Source organism: Saimiri boliviensis, chromosome 21, assembly GCF_048565385.1.
Source record: "Saimiri boliviensis isolate mSaiBol1 chromosome 21, mSaiBol1.pri, whole genome shotgun sequence".
Classification (NCBI taxonomy): Eukaryota; Metazoa; Chordata; class Mammalia; order Primates; family Cebidae; genus Saimiri; species Saimiri boliviensis.
The window spans coordinates 4,585,449-4,602,940 of record NC_133469.1 but is presented as its reverse complement, the minus strand read 5'-3'; the positions used below and the strand labels follow the sequence as shown (position 1 = coordinate 4,602,940).

Here is a 17,492-nt window from a genome sequence, read left to right as displayed (position 1 = left end):
GGACCTCAGAATGTGACATTTGGAAACAGGACCTTTACAGAGGGCACTAAATTAACATTGGGCATTAGGATGAACCCTAACCCAACCTGACCGGTGTTCTTGTAAGAGAAGGGGATGTGACGTACAAGAAGACCCCAGGGGCCACATGCACAGAAGGACAGCCAAGTGAGGAGGTCGCAAGCCAAGGAGGCCCCAGAAGAAACCAGCCCTGCCGATACCTGGACCTAGGACTTCCAGGATCCCGACCGTGAGAAAACACTGTTGCCTACGTCACCGGTCAGTGGTATTTGGTTACGGTGGCCTGAGCTGACGAATACAAGCGAATAGTTAATGCCCAGTGTCTGCTGAAGGTTGAATCAACAGCGTGCTTTCGCCCTGGCCCTCAGTAAGCTCAGTGCAATGCGGAAAGGCAAACGTGAAAGGGCCCAGAGCCAGCACAGGAGCAGAGGGCTGTTCAGGGAAGCCTTCGTGGAGGAGATTTCTGGCAGCGCACCCAGTGGGCACAGGTTGGGGAGGTTCTAGGTGGGGGCTCGAGTGGGCATCAGCCTCGAGCTGGAAAAGACCCGCCGAGTCCTTTGCGGCTGCTGCATGGTCAGCTTGCCAGGGAGGGTGGGCTGGAGGAGGGTGCGGGCGGCACCTCATATGCCTCTCTAAGGAGCCTCAGCCACGTCCTGAGGGCAGTGGGAGCCCCCAACAGGAGACTCCCACTTAAGGAAGACCCCTCTGGTGGCTGCAGATGTACTGGGGACACAAAGCTGGCACTGCAGGGCAGAGGTGGGAGGAAGCCTGGCCGAGAGGAAGAGGCAGACTGGGCTCCACACCCACCTCGGCATGCATAGCGAGTTACTCAGCGTCTCTGAGCACCAAAGTCGACATCTCCAGCAAACCAGATCCAAGGGAGGGATTCCATCTGGGGCTTTCTATAGCTGCCTTGTTCTTAGAGGACGCTGAGCAAACGGGTGCCGCCCTGCTGGGGCTCCTGCAGAGTGAGGTGGCAGGTAGAGCCCAGACAGAATCAAAGGTGTGGGGAGACTGGAACGAGAGAGTGGATTTGCCACGGGAGACCCACTCGCTCACCCTGGGCAGGTCTGGAAGACACACCTGTCCCCTCGACTGAGCAGCATGTTGAGGGGTGCTGACTCCTTGAAGAGCTCTGTGATTGCTCTTCTCTGTAGGCCAGACTTATGTGGGAACTGTGGTCAGTGAACTGGGAAACGTAAATACAGTGGTTGCCACTGAATGCCAGGGTGGCAGGGGTCAAGTGGAGCCCTTACCCACCAAAGGGAGGGAAGGCACAGCCACCGTAATGAACAGAACCAAGGCAGGGAGAGGGTCTGACTCACACAGAACTGTGACAACGGCTAGTTGATCATGGTGTTCCTACAAGGGCACCAGACAGGGCAGCTACTCAATTCTTCCAAGTACACGCAGAAACAGAAACATTCCAGGTCAAGTGAACAAAAGTCTAATAACCTGAATCACAGAAACGAGGGCCATGCCCCTCAATTTCTATACCTGAGCCAGCTGACAGACCCAGCACCCCTAGAGTGAAAGGACCCCAGTACCTACCAACATTTTATACAATTAATACTTCTCAGCTGGGCACAGTGACTCATGCCTGGAATCCCAGCACTTGGGGAGGCTGAGGTGGGAGGATTGCTTGAGCCCAGGAGTTCAAGGCCAGCCTGAGCAACACGGTGAAACACTGTCTCTACTAAAAATACAAAAATTAGCTGGAGGCAGTGGTGCGTACCTGTAGTCCCAGCTACTCAGGAGGTTAAGGTGGGAGGATAGCTTGAGAGGTGGAGGTTGCAGTGAGCCCAGATTATGCCACTGCACTCCAGCCTGGGTAACAGAGCAAAACCTGGCCTCAGAATTCTCCCAGGGCCTTTTACCAGAGTAACTGTGCAGTGAGGAAAAGGAAGTAAGTAGACATTTTGTGGGCCCTGCTGGAGACCCAGAATATCACCATGATCCACGAGTCACAGTCAGGGCTTATGGACGTCAGGTGACCAATGGAATTTTAGGTCAGGTCTATCTCCTGGTGGGCCCAGCAGATTCCTGAACCCATCCTGTGGTTATTTTCTCAATTCCAGATGCAAAATTGGAACAGACAGGCCCAGCAGCTGGCAGAATCCCCAAACTGGTTTCCTGACCTGTGGAGTGGGGGCTATCACGGTGGAGAAGGCCACTAGAACTGCCTGTACCTGGGAACATGTACACTGCAAGGAATACTGCATTCCTGGAGGGACTGTGGCGATGAGTGCCACCATTAAGGATCTAAAGGAGGCAGGGGTGGTGATTCCCACCACACTCTCATCCATTCAACTTACCTATTTGCCTGTGCAGAGAACAGATGGATCTTAGAAAATGACAGTGGATTATCATAAACTCAGCCAGGCGGTGACTTGAATTGCAGCTGCTTTACCAGAAGGGGTTTTGTTGCTTGAGCAAATTAGTACATCTCCTGCAGGCAGTTGCTGATCTGGCAAGTGTTCTTGTCTGACACCTGTTTAAGCAAAGACCATTGGGAGCAGTGTGCTTTCACTTAGCAGGCCCTACCTCACAGCCTCACAGCCTCATAGCCCTACCTCCGGGGCACAGCAACCCTCCCTTCAACATCGTAATTTAGCTCACAAGGATCCTGGTTACCTTTCCCTTCTACCAGGCATCACATGAATCCACTACTTGGATGACATGCTGCTCACTGAACCTAGTGAGCAGGAAGTAGCAATGACAGTAGACCTACTAGTCAGACATTTGTGTGTCAGGGGGTGGGAAGTCAATCCAACTCAAATCCAGGGGCCTTCTACCTCGGGGAGATTTCTAGGGGATCCAGTTGTGTGGGGGCATGTCAAGACAGCACTTCTAAGTTGAAGGATAAATTGCTAAATCAGGCCCCTCCTATAACCAAAAAGGAGCCACAATGCCTAGTGGGCCTCTTTGGATTTTGGAGACAACATAGTCCTCATTTGGTGGTATTAGCCCTTTTACCAAGAAACCAATATATCTGCTGGCTCTGAGTGGGGTCTAGAGCAGAAGAAGGCTCTGCAGCAGACTCTCTGCCACTCAGGCCCTAAGACCGAGCAGATCCAGTGGTGCTGAGGTATCAGCGGCAGACAGGGACGCCGCATGGAGCTTGTGGCAGGCCCCATAGGTGAATCACAGCTCAGGCTCCCAGGATTTGGGAGCAGGGCCCCACCATCTTCCATAGATACCTGCTCTCCTTATGAGAAACAGCTCTTGGCCTATTGCTGAGCCTTAGCACAGACAGAACACTGAACCAGAGGCCATCAAGTCACCATATGATCTGAGCTGCCCATCATGACCTGGGTGTTATCCGACCCACCAAGCCACAAGGCTGGATGTGCACAGCAGTACTTCATCTTCAACTGGAATGGGTGTATATGTGATTAGGTCTGAGCAGACCCTGAAGGCACAAATTCCACAAAGAAGTGGCCCAAATGCCCATGGCCCCACTCCTGCTGCCTTGCCTTCTCTCTCCCAGAGAGAGAAGTGTTGAAGCCTGCATGACAGCTTCAGAGAGTGTCCTATGAACAGCTGACAGGAGAGAGGACTTGGGCCTGGTTCCCAGATGCTTATGCGTGATTCGCAGGAACCACCTGAAGTTGGATGGCCATAGCATGACAGCTCCCTTCTGGGGCACCCTTGAAGGAGAGTGATGAATGGAAACCTTCTCAGTGGGCACCTGGTTGTGCATGATGCCTGGGAGGAGAGACGGCCAGATGTGTGATTATCTACCAATTCATGAGCTGTTGACAAAGGTCTTGGCAGGGTGGGTGCTTCTGAGGCTTCGCTCCCAGCTTACAGATAATTGTCTTCTCCCTGTGTCTCTTCATGGTTTTCCCTCTGTATCTGTGTCCAAACCCCCTCTTTTTATAAGAACAGCAGTTATACTGGATTAGCGTCCACCCTAATGACTTTATTTTAACTTGGTTCTTTAAAAACTTTGGATCCAGCCGGGCGCGGTGGCTCAAGCCTGTAATCCCAGCACTCTGGGAGGCTGAGGCGGGTGGATCACGAGGTCGAGAGTTCGAGACCATCCTGGTCAATGTGGTGAAACCCCGTCTCTACTAAAAATACAAAAAATTAGCTGGGCATCGTGGCGCGTGCCTGCAATCCCAGCTACTCAGGAGGCTGAGGCAGGAGAATCGCCTGAACCCAGGAGGCGGAGGTTGCGGTGAGCCGAGATCGCGCCATTGCACTCCAGCCTGGGTAACAAGAGCGACACTCAGTCTCAAAAAAAAAAAAAAAAAAAAAAACCTTGGCTCCAAATATGGTCATATTCTGTGGTTAGGACTTATTATTATGTGAATTTTGGGGGGACACAATTCAGCCCATAGCACCCATCAAAATGTCCTTTTGCTTGTAAACATGTTTCCCTTGAACTGCACTAAAGAATGTCTTAGAAGAGGTGAAAATTATGTTTCTACTCAAAATCCTGCCAACATCGTGTTTGCCCTGTTGGGATAAGCATATGTTGTTTGTGAGAGGTTGTGTCGAGATAAAACATAGTTACCTTACCCAGAGACATACAGACAGCTTATGCTATACTCATAAGCTGGAAATAACTCCCTTAACCCATGATGTGACAGAGGAGAGATGGGGGAGGGGGGGGACAGAGAGAGAGAGAGAGAGAGAGAGAGAGAGAGAGAGAGAGTGTGTGTGTGTGTGTGTGACTGACCCATCTCTGGAAATGGAGCCCTTCTCTTCTTGCTCACAATTACTGCTTGGCTTATTGAAAGAAGTAGAAGAATCACCTGTCTGGGCTATGTGATGCTCATGTGAATTTTCTCTCAATACTGCTTTCTTGGTAACATTCAAAACCCAAGGTTTGGGGGTGATTTTTCAGGTATGACTAAAAACTAAAGCACCCTCTCTTCTCAGACCCTAAACAGGGACATGAGAACCTTTCACTGCATCCTGCATGTCTTTTATTCCATATTTTCCATCATTTGGTCTCCTAGCAATCCTTTCTGGATGTTTTCCACTGGCCTATTTTCCTTCCATTGGCTATTTATCTTTTTTGTGACTAAATCCATCCACTGATTTCTTAATTTTGGTTCTACTTTTCCAGTCTAAGAATTTTCATTTGGTTCCCCCATCAGTGTGTCCTTTCTTTGCTGACGTTTCCAATATTGTCCTTTGTCTCTTTAAACATATTGAACCAAGTTGTCTGACATTCTTGACTGACAACTCCAGTATCAGGAGTCCCTCTGTCTCTATTTGTTATCGTTTCTTTTGACTTTCGTATCGTGTGGTCTTGTCACCTCCTATTTTTTATTGAGACAACATGTATGAAAACTTACAATGTAAGACCAAGGACTGTTGCCGTTTTCCCGAGATGTCTTTTGCCAGATGTCTGGGTTGGCAATACTGCAGGACACAGTGCTTCATCGACATCACATGTCACAGCACACGAGGGCAACTTTAGTTCAGTTTCTGGGGTGGAAATGGTTGGAAACCGAGTGTGGTCCCTGGGAAGAACTACTTCCGGTTCACTGCTACTCTTCTGCTCAGCCCACTGGGTCCCCCCTGTAGCCATGGAGATTCGCCAGTACAACATCCCATGGCTCCCAAAACTCTCGTCAGCACTCCTTGGCCTCTTAGCCTCTCTGCCTCCTCCTCTGAAATGAAAAACACTCTCAGAGGAAACAGCAGTCTGAATACGTTCAACTTCCCAGGCCTCTTTGCACTCCCAGACCCTGGCTCCGGAATTCCTCACTGTGTCTTGCTAGCTCCCTGGTACCTCTGAACAGTAGCTGAAACTATTCTGTGCTGTGTTTCAGTTGCCTTAAGAGAGGTTTGGTCAGAACTACCTAGTGAACCACCACTAGATTAGGAAGTTCCTTATCTTATCTGATATGAGTAGTTTCCTGAGACAAATATTCTTTAACCACTTACCTTCCTTCCTTGACCTCCCACACTATGCAACCTAACACGAAGATAAGGCTTTATGCCCTAGGATGTTCACCGCAGCATTTCCAATGATGAGAAACACAAAATGTCTAACAAGAAAGGAATGGCAGCCAGGTGCAGTGGCTCACGCCTGCAGACCCAGCTACTCAGGAGGCTGAGGTGGGAGCACCAATTGAGCCCAGGAGTTCGAGGCTGCAGGGAGCTATGGTTGTGGCATTAAACTTCAGCCTGTGTGATACAGTAAGACCCTCTTCCTCCCAATACATAAATATATAAAAAAGAGAAGGGAATGCTCAAGTCTATTATGGTACATTTTTGTGATAAAGCCATTAAATTTTTTTTGAGGGGTCATATCGAAGAACCTTCTGCTCTAACGCCGACAGCAAGTTTAGACTGTGAGCCACATGTTGACAGCAGGCCTCCTTCGCTCGTCTTTCTACAACCTCACCCTAGATCAGGCATCCCCAAACTGCGGCCCCCTGAGGCCATTTATCCAGCCCCCCGCTGCACTTCAAGAAGGGGCACCTCTTTCATTGGTGGTCAGTGAGAGGTGCACAGTATGTGGCGGCCCTCCAACAGTCTGAGGGACAGTGAACTGGCCCCCTGTGTAAAAAGTTTGGGGACACCTGCCCTAGATAATCTCATTGATTTCCATGGCTTCACTGGGTTGCTCCATACACAAAACCAAGGATTCCAGATATCTATTTCCAGTACTGATCTGTCTTCTGAGCCCTAGTCTTGTAGGTCCAATTACTTTTTAAAATCATCTCCACTTGGATGTCTCAAAAGCATCTCAAACTTCATTTGCCCAAAATGGAATTCTGGATTCTCTTTGCCACAAATAAAACATACTCAAGACTAATCTTCACACCAAACTTTTCCACCCCGGGGAATGGATAATCATCCACCCAGCTGTTCAACAGATCTTAGCAGCTACTCTTGTTGACTTCCTGCACCCCACCCTCGGCGAGTCCTACGGACGCTCCCTCAGACACACGGTTCTAATTCAAGTCTTTCTCTCCATTTCCACTGCCACCATGCTTGTCTCGATCACCGTCATCAACCGCCCCGTACGTGATTTCTCTACTTTCATTCTTTCTCCTCTGCCATTTACTTTGCACACAGCAGCAAGCGCAGTCACTTAAAACTGCAAGCTGAATCTTTGCACTCCTCTGCTAAAAATGGCTCAATAGCTTCCCAATGCACTTTAAGCAAAATTCAAATGCCTCCCATGGCCTTGAAGACCCAGCACGATCCGATTCCTGCTGACCCCTCTGACCCGGTCTCATGATGTTCTCCCAGCCACCCTCCTGGTCCCCGACCAGGTGAAGCTTTTCCAATTTTGGGGCCTCTGCACTTGCTGCTCCCTCTTCCAGAACACGTCTCTCTGCTGCACCGCCGCACCTGTTCAACCTTCCGGCCTTTGCTCAGAAAGAACATCCCAGTTACCATCAACTGGCCTATTTTCTTCATGGCATTTACTACAATATGCAATGCTCTTGTTCTGTGTATTGGTTCACCTGTTAATAACTTTCTGTCACCCTCGTCAGAAGATAATCTTTATGAGAGCAAGGACCATGTCTGTCTTGTTCACTGTTGTATCCCCAGTGTGTGGTACAGTCCTTGAGGAGGAAACTTAGGCTCAGAGTGGTTAAGCAACTTGCTCACGGTCACACGGCTGGCAAGTGAAGTTGAGATTTGAACTTGGGCTTTTCTCATTGCAAGGCTATGTTCTTCCCACAGCACTCTCCTTGCTCTACCTCTTACACGGTTTGGATTTGTGTCCCTGCCTACATTTCATGTCGAACTGTAATCCCCAATGCTGAAGGTGGGGACCTGGTGGGAGGTGATTGGATCATGTGCATGGATTTCACCCTTGCTGTTCTCATGAGATCTGGTTGTTTAAAAGTGTGTAGTACTGCCCCTCTCCCCGACAACGCACCCTCACTCTGTTCCTCCTGCTCCAGCCATGTAAGACCTGCCTACTTTCCCTTCTGCCATGATTCTAAGTTTCCTGAGGCCTTCCCAGCCATACTTCCTGTATGGCCTGCAGAGCCATGAGCCAATTAAACCTCTTTTCTTTATAAATCACACAGCCTCAGGTAGCTCTGTATAGCAGTGCGAGAACACACTAATACAACGTGCGAAGCCATAGTCTGGGCATTTCTGCTACGTTAATTTTCCACTATTCTGGGAAAAGAAGCTATTTTTTCTCATTTACTCTCTTCCAATTAACCATACCAGTTAATCACTACGCATTTATTGCTGTGTGACCTTGGGCATAACCTCTCTGTGACTCAACCTCCTCATTCATATAGTGGGACTAATACCAGGACTGAGCACTTTACACAGAATCGCTTGTGCTCTCCTATGCGCCGATAAGGCAGGTAGTGTCATGAGCTCCATTTTCAGTGGGGCAGGAAATGAGAAAATGAGACAGCCAAAGCTTATAGAATCTGCCCATGGTTATGCAGGACAAAGAGCAGGGACCGGAACCCAGGAATTCTAGCTTCAGAGCTGATATTCTTGGCCAATACACTTTACAAAGTGGCAGAAAAATTAAGTCCATATTATAAAGATTACATAAGCCCTTGCTTCAATGATGTAAGATAAGCATAGAAATTTCTAAGTAAATGAGTAATGTATATGATGTTGTTCAAACAAAATGAAGCATTTAATTTAATACAATGTTTCTAATTTAAGCAAGAATAAATAATTAGGGAAAACTCTGAAAATTAATTTCCACTGACAGGAATGTCTCTGGTTGCGAAGAGGAAAGTCTGATGTGTGTGTTAATACCATAACCACTGTGTTCACAGCAAAAGCTTAAAAATTCATGCATACTGTGAATGGTGAATCAAATTCATACTATAAAGTATCACATATTTGACTTCAAAGTCTAAATAAATATATAAAATGTGTAGAAAAGAGGAAAACACATATTGTGTCATGCAAATAATTTTTAAAAATCTAAATTTTGAAAACAAGGTTTTTAATTGATTTAATGTGGAAAAGCCAATACAGCTACAATGATCAGAACCTTGGACAGCACCGAGAGGGCAGGATTTTGTTCCCCCCCCCCCCAAAGGCTTGGTTTTATATTAGATCTTAAATGGTAAGGTTCTTCCTCACCTTTTCTGCATTAAAAATTCTGCCTCAGTTCTACTGCTTTACATGTGAAGCACTTATGTGTAGAACTCACTGATAGATTTTTTTTTTTTTTTTTTTTAAGTTTTCTTCCTGCAAAGATTGGCATTTTTGTTCTAACATCTTGGTTTATTCATTCAAGAATAGACATTAAAGGACAGTAAAAAAAAAAATCATTTAAGGTCCAGTACAATGGCTCATACCTGTAATCCCAGCACTTTGGGAGGCTGAAGTGGGAGGATTATCAGGTCAGGAGTTTGAGACCAGCCTGACCAACATGGAGAAACCCCATCTCTACTAAAAATACAAAAGTTAGCCAGGCGTGATGGCACACACCTGTAATCCCGGCTATTCAGGAGGCTGAGGCAGGAGCACTGCCTGAACCCGGGAGGCGGAGGTTGCGGTGAACTGAGATTGCGCCACTGCACTCCAGCTTGGGTGACACGGCAAGATGAAAGAAAAGGAAAGGAAAGGAGAGAAAGGAGAAAAGAAGGAAAGAGCGGAAGGGAAGCATTTAAATAACATTTAAGTGCCATTTATTCTCAGGGCAGCACATGAATGACTTCAAAAGAGAATGGACCTAAGACGACCATATAAAAAAACATTAATTTTTGATTTAAAGACTAATTGGTAGCCCAAATCATCTCAATCATTTCTTCTATATCCTATTTTTCAAAGGACATGTTTTAGCAGTTTCCAAAGCCCTGTGCTTAGATTGTGAAGTTACCGAACAAAAAAAAAAAATGCATCTCAATATTAGCTCCTAAAAACAAAATCATGCCTTAGTATGAACTTAGAATCATGCCTTAGTATGAACAAATCCGAACAGTTCAGTAAGCTGGCCCTTGAAATCTGTGGGGTACTGGTTCCCGGAGCCTCCCTCAGATGCCAAAAGCCATGGATGCTCAAGTCTCTGATATAAAACTGCACAGTATTTGCACGTAACCTACCTGCATCCTCCCACATACTTTAAATCATCTCCAGATTACCTGTAACACCTAATACAATGTAAATGCTATCGAAATAGTTTTTACATATTTTTAAATTTGTATTATTTTTTGGACTTGTACTGTTACTTTATTTTTCCTACTTTCGATCCCTCATTGGTTCAATCTGTGGACACAGAACCTGTGGATACAGAGAGCTGACTGTTTTAAGACTGCAAAAACAAGTATTTCTGAAATCTTCACGTCCATTGTTAAAGCATTAAAAAATAATCAGTCTGCAAATACTTGGACTCAATATCAAGCAGAGAAGCCTTCCCCTCTATCTTTTAAAGTGAAGCCAGCTAAAAGCTTTGTCAGCTTGCTCTTGAAAGCAATAATATGGTCACAAAACTTGCTGTGACCATTCTGTCTCTTTACAAATTTTGTAAAGCTGGCCTGCTTTTTTCTTCCTCCTAAATGCCTGATTGAGGTGGTGATTAATCCTCTATAGCATGTAAAACAAGGTTCTCAGAAGCTCCGAGTCCACGGTAGAGGACAGGGAAGCTGTTGTGCTCAAGAATTAATCCATCCGAGGGAATCAAAGGCAGCCACAATGCAGTCATCAGCATGTTTTCACTATGCAGGCCCCACACTTCCTACTTAGAAAACACATAACCATTGCCCCATTCTGTATTCTCACAAGGCTCCCTTTTATTTATTTGTGTTTGTTATTATATAGCTCATACCGACATGTTTGTGTGATTCCACTGGTGTGCACACATCCATTGAGACAGGAAAAAAGAAGTGTCTATTGCAAACTTGTTAAAAGGGAAAAGGGACTCCCACTGTTTTTTCCCTTTGGCCAGGCTTCTATTTAGAGGATAGCGCTTTAACTCTTTATGTCCCAGGAGAAAATGACTCCCTTGTGTAATTTTAAAGTTTGCAATGGCTTCTTTACTGACGGGATGTCATAAATGAGATAACAAATGTTATTCATAGATTGCTACAACCCTAGAAGCTGATGTGTCTTCAGAGTTACACAGAGGACATTAGATAGCCATGGGAAAACTTTTATTTCTTTCTCAACAGGCTTCAGCTATTTTTACAAATCAGTTTTAAGTATGCCTCCACAAAACTTAGAAGCACTTTATTGGGGAGCAATCAGTATTTCTGTAAAACTTTTGGATGGGTTTTTATTGTTTTTCTTTTGGCAGGTTCAACATGAATTGGGCAAAATCTCTAGATATATTAGTTTAGTGATATGGTTGTTGAAGAAGATAGTATGTTTAAAGCATTCACAACGCGACCTTCCCCTAGAGCTTTTGTTGATTATATGAACGATCTGGATTAAGTTACTTCAGTGTTCATCAGTCCTACCTCTCATATAGCAGACGGCTAGACAGACAGACAGACAGCTAGATGTCAGATAAATTCCTGCTCTCTAAAAGTACTTTCCCAATTCCAGTGAAGACACAGCTACAACTGAGTGGCACCTTTATGAGACTGGTGCTTTTCAAATCAAAGAAGACAGAAATGTACTTTAAATGCTGTGGCACTGGACCAGAGCAGGACATAAGCTGTTCCTTCCCCGCATGACAGAGGCATGAAGCTGGGGAAAACGCAGGCATTCACCTTTACACAGAATGGGTCTTGGGAATGTCTACTTCTGGGGCGAACTGGAACAAGAAGGGTTAAATGCCCACATGTTCTCTCACCAGCCTCACTCCCTGCCACATTCCAAAGGGACAGGGCTCAGTGACAAGACAGCCCAGTACCTAAAATGAAGAGGGAGGGTTCTCGAATTAATTAACTGGAAATGAGTCTTGTCAATGTTTTGGAAAGGCAGAGGGGTGAAAAGAGATTGCTAGAATTAATCACAGTGAGAAACTAATTCAACCGCCTGCCAGTGTTCAGAAAACCCAATGAGAAGAAGAATATAAAGAATGATGCTGACTTGCCATCTGAAGGGACGGAGTCCAAGCAGACATCCAAGTTTTTTCAAAGGGATTGCCCTCCAAGAGACTGGTTTATTATCTGCTGTCACAGGAAGGTACAATATATTACTTAAATGCACATTCTATCCAGGGGGACAAAGGCAAACCACGCAGTTACATGAAAGCAAAGAAACAAGAGACGGCTTAGTTACTTTCACTTTTAGCTTATACACATTAAATTCTACTACCTAAAAGAGTCATAAGTTCCCAAATTTGTACTTATAAATCTTCAAACACTTGCGATTTCACATACTGCAGAAGATGGAAAAAATCCATGAAACAGATCCCAAAAATTCAGGTATCTGGATGCAGTTCATTCACTAAGAAAAAAAAAAGAAACAAAATCACAGATGTAGCAAATCTATTCAGAAGATTCATCAGAAAAAGGTGAAAACCCCAGAACTTTGGTCAGTGATCACAAGTAAGAGAAACCTGAAACAATTCATGCAGTATTATTCAAGGAGTTTTCTGTTTTTAAAACTACAGCGAACATTAAGTGTCTTCCAAAGAAAATCTAACTCCTATGAGTAACTTACTTTTAGATCATGTATAAATTTTGATACGCTTTTTATATTTCTCACCTAGGATGAGTTAGAAATTTTATCTCCTTTAAGAAAATGGCAGCATAAAGCCAGAAAAAAAAATTGTTCGCAGCTGTATTTAGGACGTTCCTTGGTAAATCACTTTAGAGGGCACAATTCTCCCACCCATATTCTTACAAAAAGCCTCCTGCTTGAGGCAGTGGGGAAGAGGGAACAACTTTCTACAAACCAAAGGGGAAGGACAGTTCCCTTGAAGGTACTTACTGGCTTCGGGGTGTCTATAGATTTCAGGATCAGCTTTTCGCCCTTCTTTTCAACTTCAAAACCCATTTGTTTAAGGAGGGATGGGTCTGCCAGCCCCTGTTCCTCCATCTTTGCAATCACATCTTGGTTTTGGCTGTTGTCTTCGGTAAGGTTTCGGATGGCGTATATCACCCACTGGGTCAGAACTGCAGCCAGAGTGAAGGAATTTGCCAACATGCTTTCCTGTTTGATAACTTCACATAAGAATTATCAGAAAAAAGGAGTAGAGGAGCACAGAAACCCAGAAAATCCAGTATCAATGAACAAGTTTTTCTTGAGGATGCAGTCTCTGAATATGCATCTAACGTGCAAACACATTCCAAAGTGGCGACACATGCATATGCACATATACATCCAGCATGTATGTGTGATGTCCAGTCCCTGGCACCCAGAGATTTACTCAGTATTTGTTGAATGAATGAACAAGGAGCAAAGACTTAAAGTAGCTCAAACTGAAGTTTATGAACCCAAGAACACACACAGGCAAACGTGCGTGCGTGCACACACACATTCTTTTGTTGAATAATTATGTTACTGACTCACAGGGAAAGAATAAGAGAAGCACTGAAGAATCAGTCACAAGATGTCAGGTTAGAATCAGGGAAGCCATCGTGTTTAATGTGAGCCCAGTTATAAAGAAGAATTGTTTCCTAGGAGTCTCCGTGGAATTTCCCACACTCAGGATTCTAAAGATGAAGCTGGAAGGCCTTTGAAGGATTTGCTGTGTTTGGTTTGAATACTCAGGCTCCTGAAAGCATCGGGGCTCACTGTGCCCAGGCGCTCACCTGGCACGTTCCGCTTGGCAGGAGACCAGAGACACCTACGAAGACTGGGCTAGCACTGCCACATGACTGACCGGGACGTCTGATTTGATCACCAAGCGCTGTGTAAGCCTCATGCAGGCATTGAACTGCTACTCTATGCGGTTGTATAAAGGACTGTAGAAAAACTACTGCAGGGGCCAGTCTTCAGTGGTTGGATCCAGGGACACATATGAGAGACTGCCAAGAAAGGATTTGTCCCTACTGGGCCTGGCACCCTGATCCAGGGGGAACAACAAAAACCCGAGGGTGGAATAAAGGCCTTTCCCAAAGAAAGAGGCCTCCCCGCCCATGAGCAGATGGAGGCATCAAGACAAACGAGTCCTCTCCCCTGAGGATTACCAGATGCTTCCCCTTCTTTCAGTGCCAATGCCAGAAGCGGGGTGTCAGTGTCCCCAAAAGGTATCGAACCCTACAGCTAAAGAGCCAAGCCTTCTGATCTAGTCCTGGACACCCCTGTGTGATGCTGTGGGCCAGTTCTGAGACACTTCTAGCTCCCGCAACACGGCATGGGGGCACAGGGAGCACTTCGACATTCACAAAGCCGGTGCTCTTTCTCGTACTATTTGGGAAAGCAAATGAGGCCAACAGTTTCTCCTCTAGTTCAACAGCCTCAAAACAAAACAGTAAAAATCACTGTCCACTGAAGTCAGACAACGGAAACGTACTAAATACGGGCAGCTGTATGCTCAGGAGGTGTTTTCTGGGCTTGAAAAAGGTTGTTCCATCTTAGTCCCTCCAATATGCACCTGGTGAGGTGACAAACCCAGCAAGCCCACTTGACTCCCCGTGGGGCTCAGGATCCTCTCTGCTTCCCCACTCGGAGCACTTATGCCCCCAGCCTGCGTCTCGCAGCTTCTGCACGGCAGGGGCTGTGGTCATGTGTTCCTGGGGCCTCCACACGGAGCCTGGCACAAAGCAAAGGACCAGCCAACATGTGCTGAGTGAATGACCCAATAATCTCCAGAGGTTTAGCATTGAAACCACTGGTGGGTATAAATGACTGACCTTTTCCAGATGGCACAGAAAGGACTGTCAGTGCCCAGCTGATGCTGTTCTATCATCAGTCATCCATCTATGGTGGGGAAAATGTTCTCATTGTTATTTATCTGTCATTTTTCCGTGACACAGTCCAGGACCTTTATAAGGCTGCATTTCTTTTCTGGAGGCAGAACCTATTCCAATATTCAAATGCATAAAACCCAAATTTGAATGACCCCCTCTTTTCCACAATCACTGAACCCCCACATTGTGCCAGTATAAAGACAATGAGCCCAGGTATCAAGCACTCCCAACATTATTAATTTCTCAACAATGAATTATTTGCTGCAATGAATTTTACACCCAGGATGACACTGTCAATATACAAATTCATTTTCTCACTTTTTGTAGGAAAAAGAGGCAGTGATTATGAGGAGAACTGACTCAAGGAGCAAGAAATGTGTAAGACTGGGGAATTTTTGTTCATTAGTATAACTCTCTAATGGTAAATGAAAGAAGCCTAACACTTCTTCTGACAAGTCCTGGTTATTCACTTAAATATAATTAAAGTAGGAAAGCTGAAATTCCCAAGAATGCATTCAGAGCTCCTGAGATCGGAGGGGTGGCTGGCTCAGAAACTGAAGAGTCTGGTGGCAGCACCGTCACTGCCAGTGGCAAACACAGGAAGTCTCTGGAGGAAAGGGACTACGGAAGTGCTCTATTCCAGGGCACACAAGACCCTGCCAGACAGCCACTACCAACCTCTCCTGCCAGGCACCCTCACCCCTCAGGCTCTGGCAGTGTCACAACACTGGCCTCGCCTCTGTCTTTGCACACATGCATCTCTGACCTGGGATGTGCTTCCCCTCGCTGCTGCTTCCTTTCTCATGGGGCACACTTAGCCTTCAAGACTCAGCCAAGCATCACTGGAAGCTAGAAGCCTTCCCTGTCTTAGCTACCCCTTGACATCTGCTTAAATTAGGTACACCTGCAGTATGTTTCCAAATCATTCTCTCTCAACAGTTCTCATCACATTGCACTGTATTCACCTGTTTCTGAGTCTGTGCGCTCCTCGAGGGCAGGAGCCCCATCTAATTGACTTCTCTATCCCAGCAGCGAGTCTAGTTCCCAGCACAAAGTGGACATTCAATACACATTTGTTGAAATTGTGTCTTCAGTGCCTAGGCTCAAGCGATCCTCTTGCCTCAGCCTCCCAAATAGCCAGGACTACAGCCACCGAGCCCAGCCTTATTGAAATTATGTAAGCTACGACTGTTTGTACTTCTGTATGCCCTACTGCACCGTGAACCTCTTGCAACAAGACCAATGGTACTCACTTCTCTGGGCTCCATCCCTAGCGTGGTGCCGGGAAATGTTTGCTAAGTGCGCGATGCAAGCATGCCATCTCCCGCTCCCCATGGGGTGGGCCGTGGCAGCACAGGCTGTGTTTCTGCCTCCTGTTCTTGGTGTGGTTGCCCGACCCAGGGCTTTTCAGGGTTTGAGAGACTGGATGAAAGTAAACCAATGTAAATGTAACCCAGGCAAGAAGGCTGGACTAGGTAAATAGAAGGTCTATGACAACACCAGAATGCCCATGTGGACGGGCTCAAGGAGTGCATTTTAATCACGTTCGTCTTGGGGTAGGAGGGCAACATTTCTGTCCCGTTTTATGAAAATCCTGTTATCGTGGTATTTTAATAGCAACTCCCACTCCCCCGAAGTGTTTGGTAGGTAATTTCGGTAGAATACAAACCTACACAATGCCTACTTTATATATAAGGCGAAAGGAGCACTGAAGGAATGAGACTGGAGAAAAGCCCTTTTGGGGATGAAGGGCTGCCAGGTGACTCCCTCAAACAGGGCCACAGTTCATAGCTGGGGTGATGGGTCCTGCTCAGCTGCCCTCAGCCTCTGGCTTCAGGCATACCACCTCAGAACAAAATGTGACAGTCAAGTATTTCACAAGGAGCAGATTCTTGTCATAGCCACTGACCTGACAAACTAACAGAAGATGCATCAAACCCCAAAGCAGAAAAAGCATTTTTGTCTTCTTCCAAAATTAGTATCCAAAATGCAAAAAGATGTAAGTCAAGGAAGTGTGAAAGGCTGAGAAGAAATATGGCCTTGAAAATCAGAAATAACAACCATGCCAATAACAACAAACCTCAACACTTTTTATTTAAACGTACATTTAACGCTGTCAGGTATTTTAAGTGAAATTCGTCTTTCCTTTCTGTGTAAGGAGGACTTTATGAAGGGGGAACCCCTATGCATTCTTCTTAGGCAGATGTGACCTTTGCTCCACTGCCCCCTCTAAGTGAGCACCAACATTTTAGGGTTTGTGTTGTCTATCTATAAATCAAATACCACACAAACCTCCTCTAATCTGTTCCTATTTCCTTCCAGTGGGAACATTTTAGCACTGCTGTCTTGGGTTTTGGACTTAATAATTACAAAATCAGTTTTTCATAGTTGTTTCTTTCACTAAATTTGAGTTGAAAAGAAAAGCATTGTAAACTATAGCCCTAGGAACCGTGTCTGGTCCGCAGCCCTGGGTCATGAATATGCATGCCTCTCCTTGTTAAGAGTGCAGCCTCTGCAGACCTAGACAGTCTGAAGTGTCACGAGAGAGATTAAAGCAAGTCTCAGTTAATATTCACATTGCCCTCTTGTTCCCTCTCTAAAGGGACGGAGAGAAAGAAAGAGTAGGGGAGAAAATTAAACATCTTCTAAAGTCTCTAATCCTACCAACATCTGAAGTGCTTCATTGTCTGCTTAGCTTTAGAAAGAGCTTCTAACGTTTCCATAGCTACTACAAATAGAAGGCATGAGCCTGTT

The 17,492-nt window shown here is 45.8% G+C and overlaps 1 protein-coding gene across 2 annotated transcripts in view; it reads right to left on the bottom strand.

Moving 5' to 3' along the window:
- Window positions 1-10,699: 10,699 nt before the first annotated feature.
- ATXN10 (ataxin 10) overlaps window positions 10,700-17,492 on the bottom strand; it is a 166,345-nt gene continuing 159,552 nt past the window's right edge. The window contains exons 11-12 of one of the 2 annotated variants that reach the window (XM_039463070.2): window positions 12,814-12,998; window positions 10,700-12,327 (exon numbers count right to left, since the gene is read on the bottom strand). In XM_039463070.2, the coding sequence (XP_039319004.1) occupies window positions 12,325-12,327; window positions 12,814-12,998 (188 nt within the window). In that variant the 3' untranslated portion in view covers window positions 10,700-12,324. Of the gene's footprint in view, window positions 12,328-12,388; window positions 12,999-17,492 lie in introns of those variants that run through there. The other variant, XM_074391131.1, reaches the window with a different exon arrangement.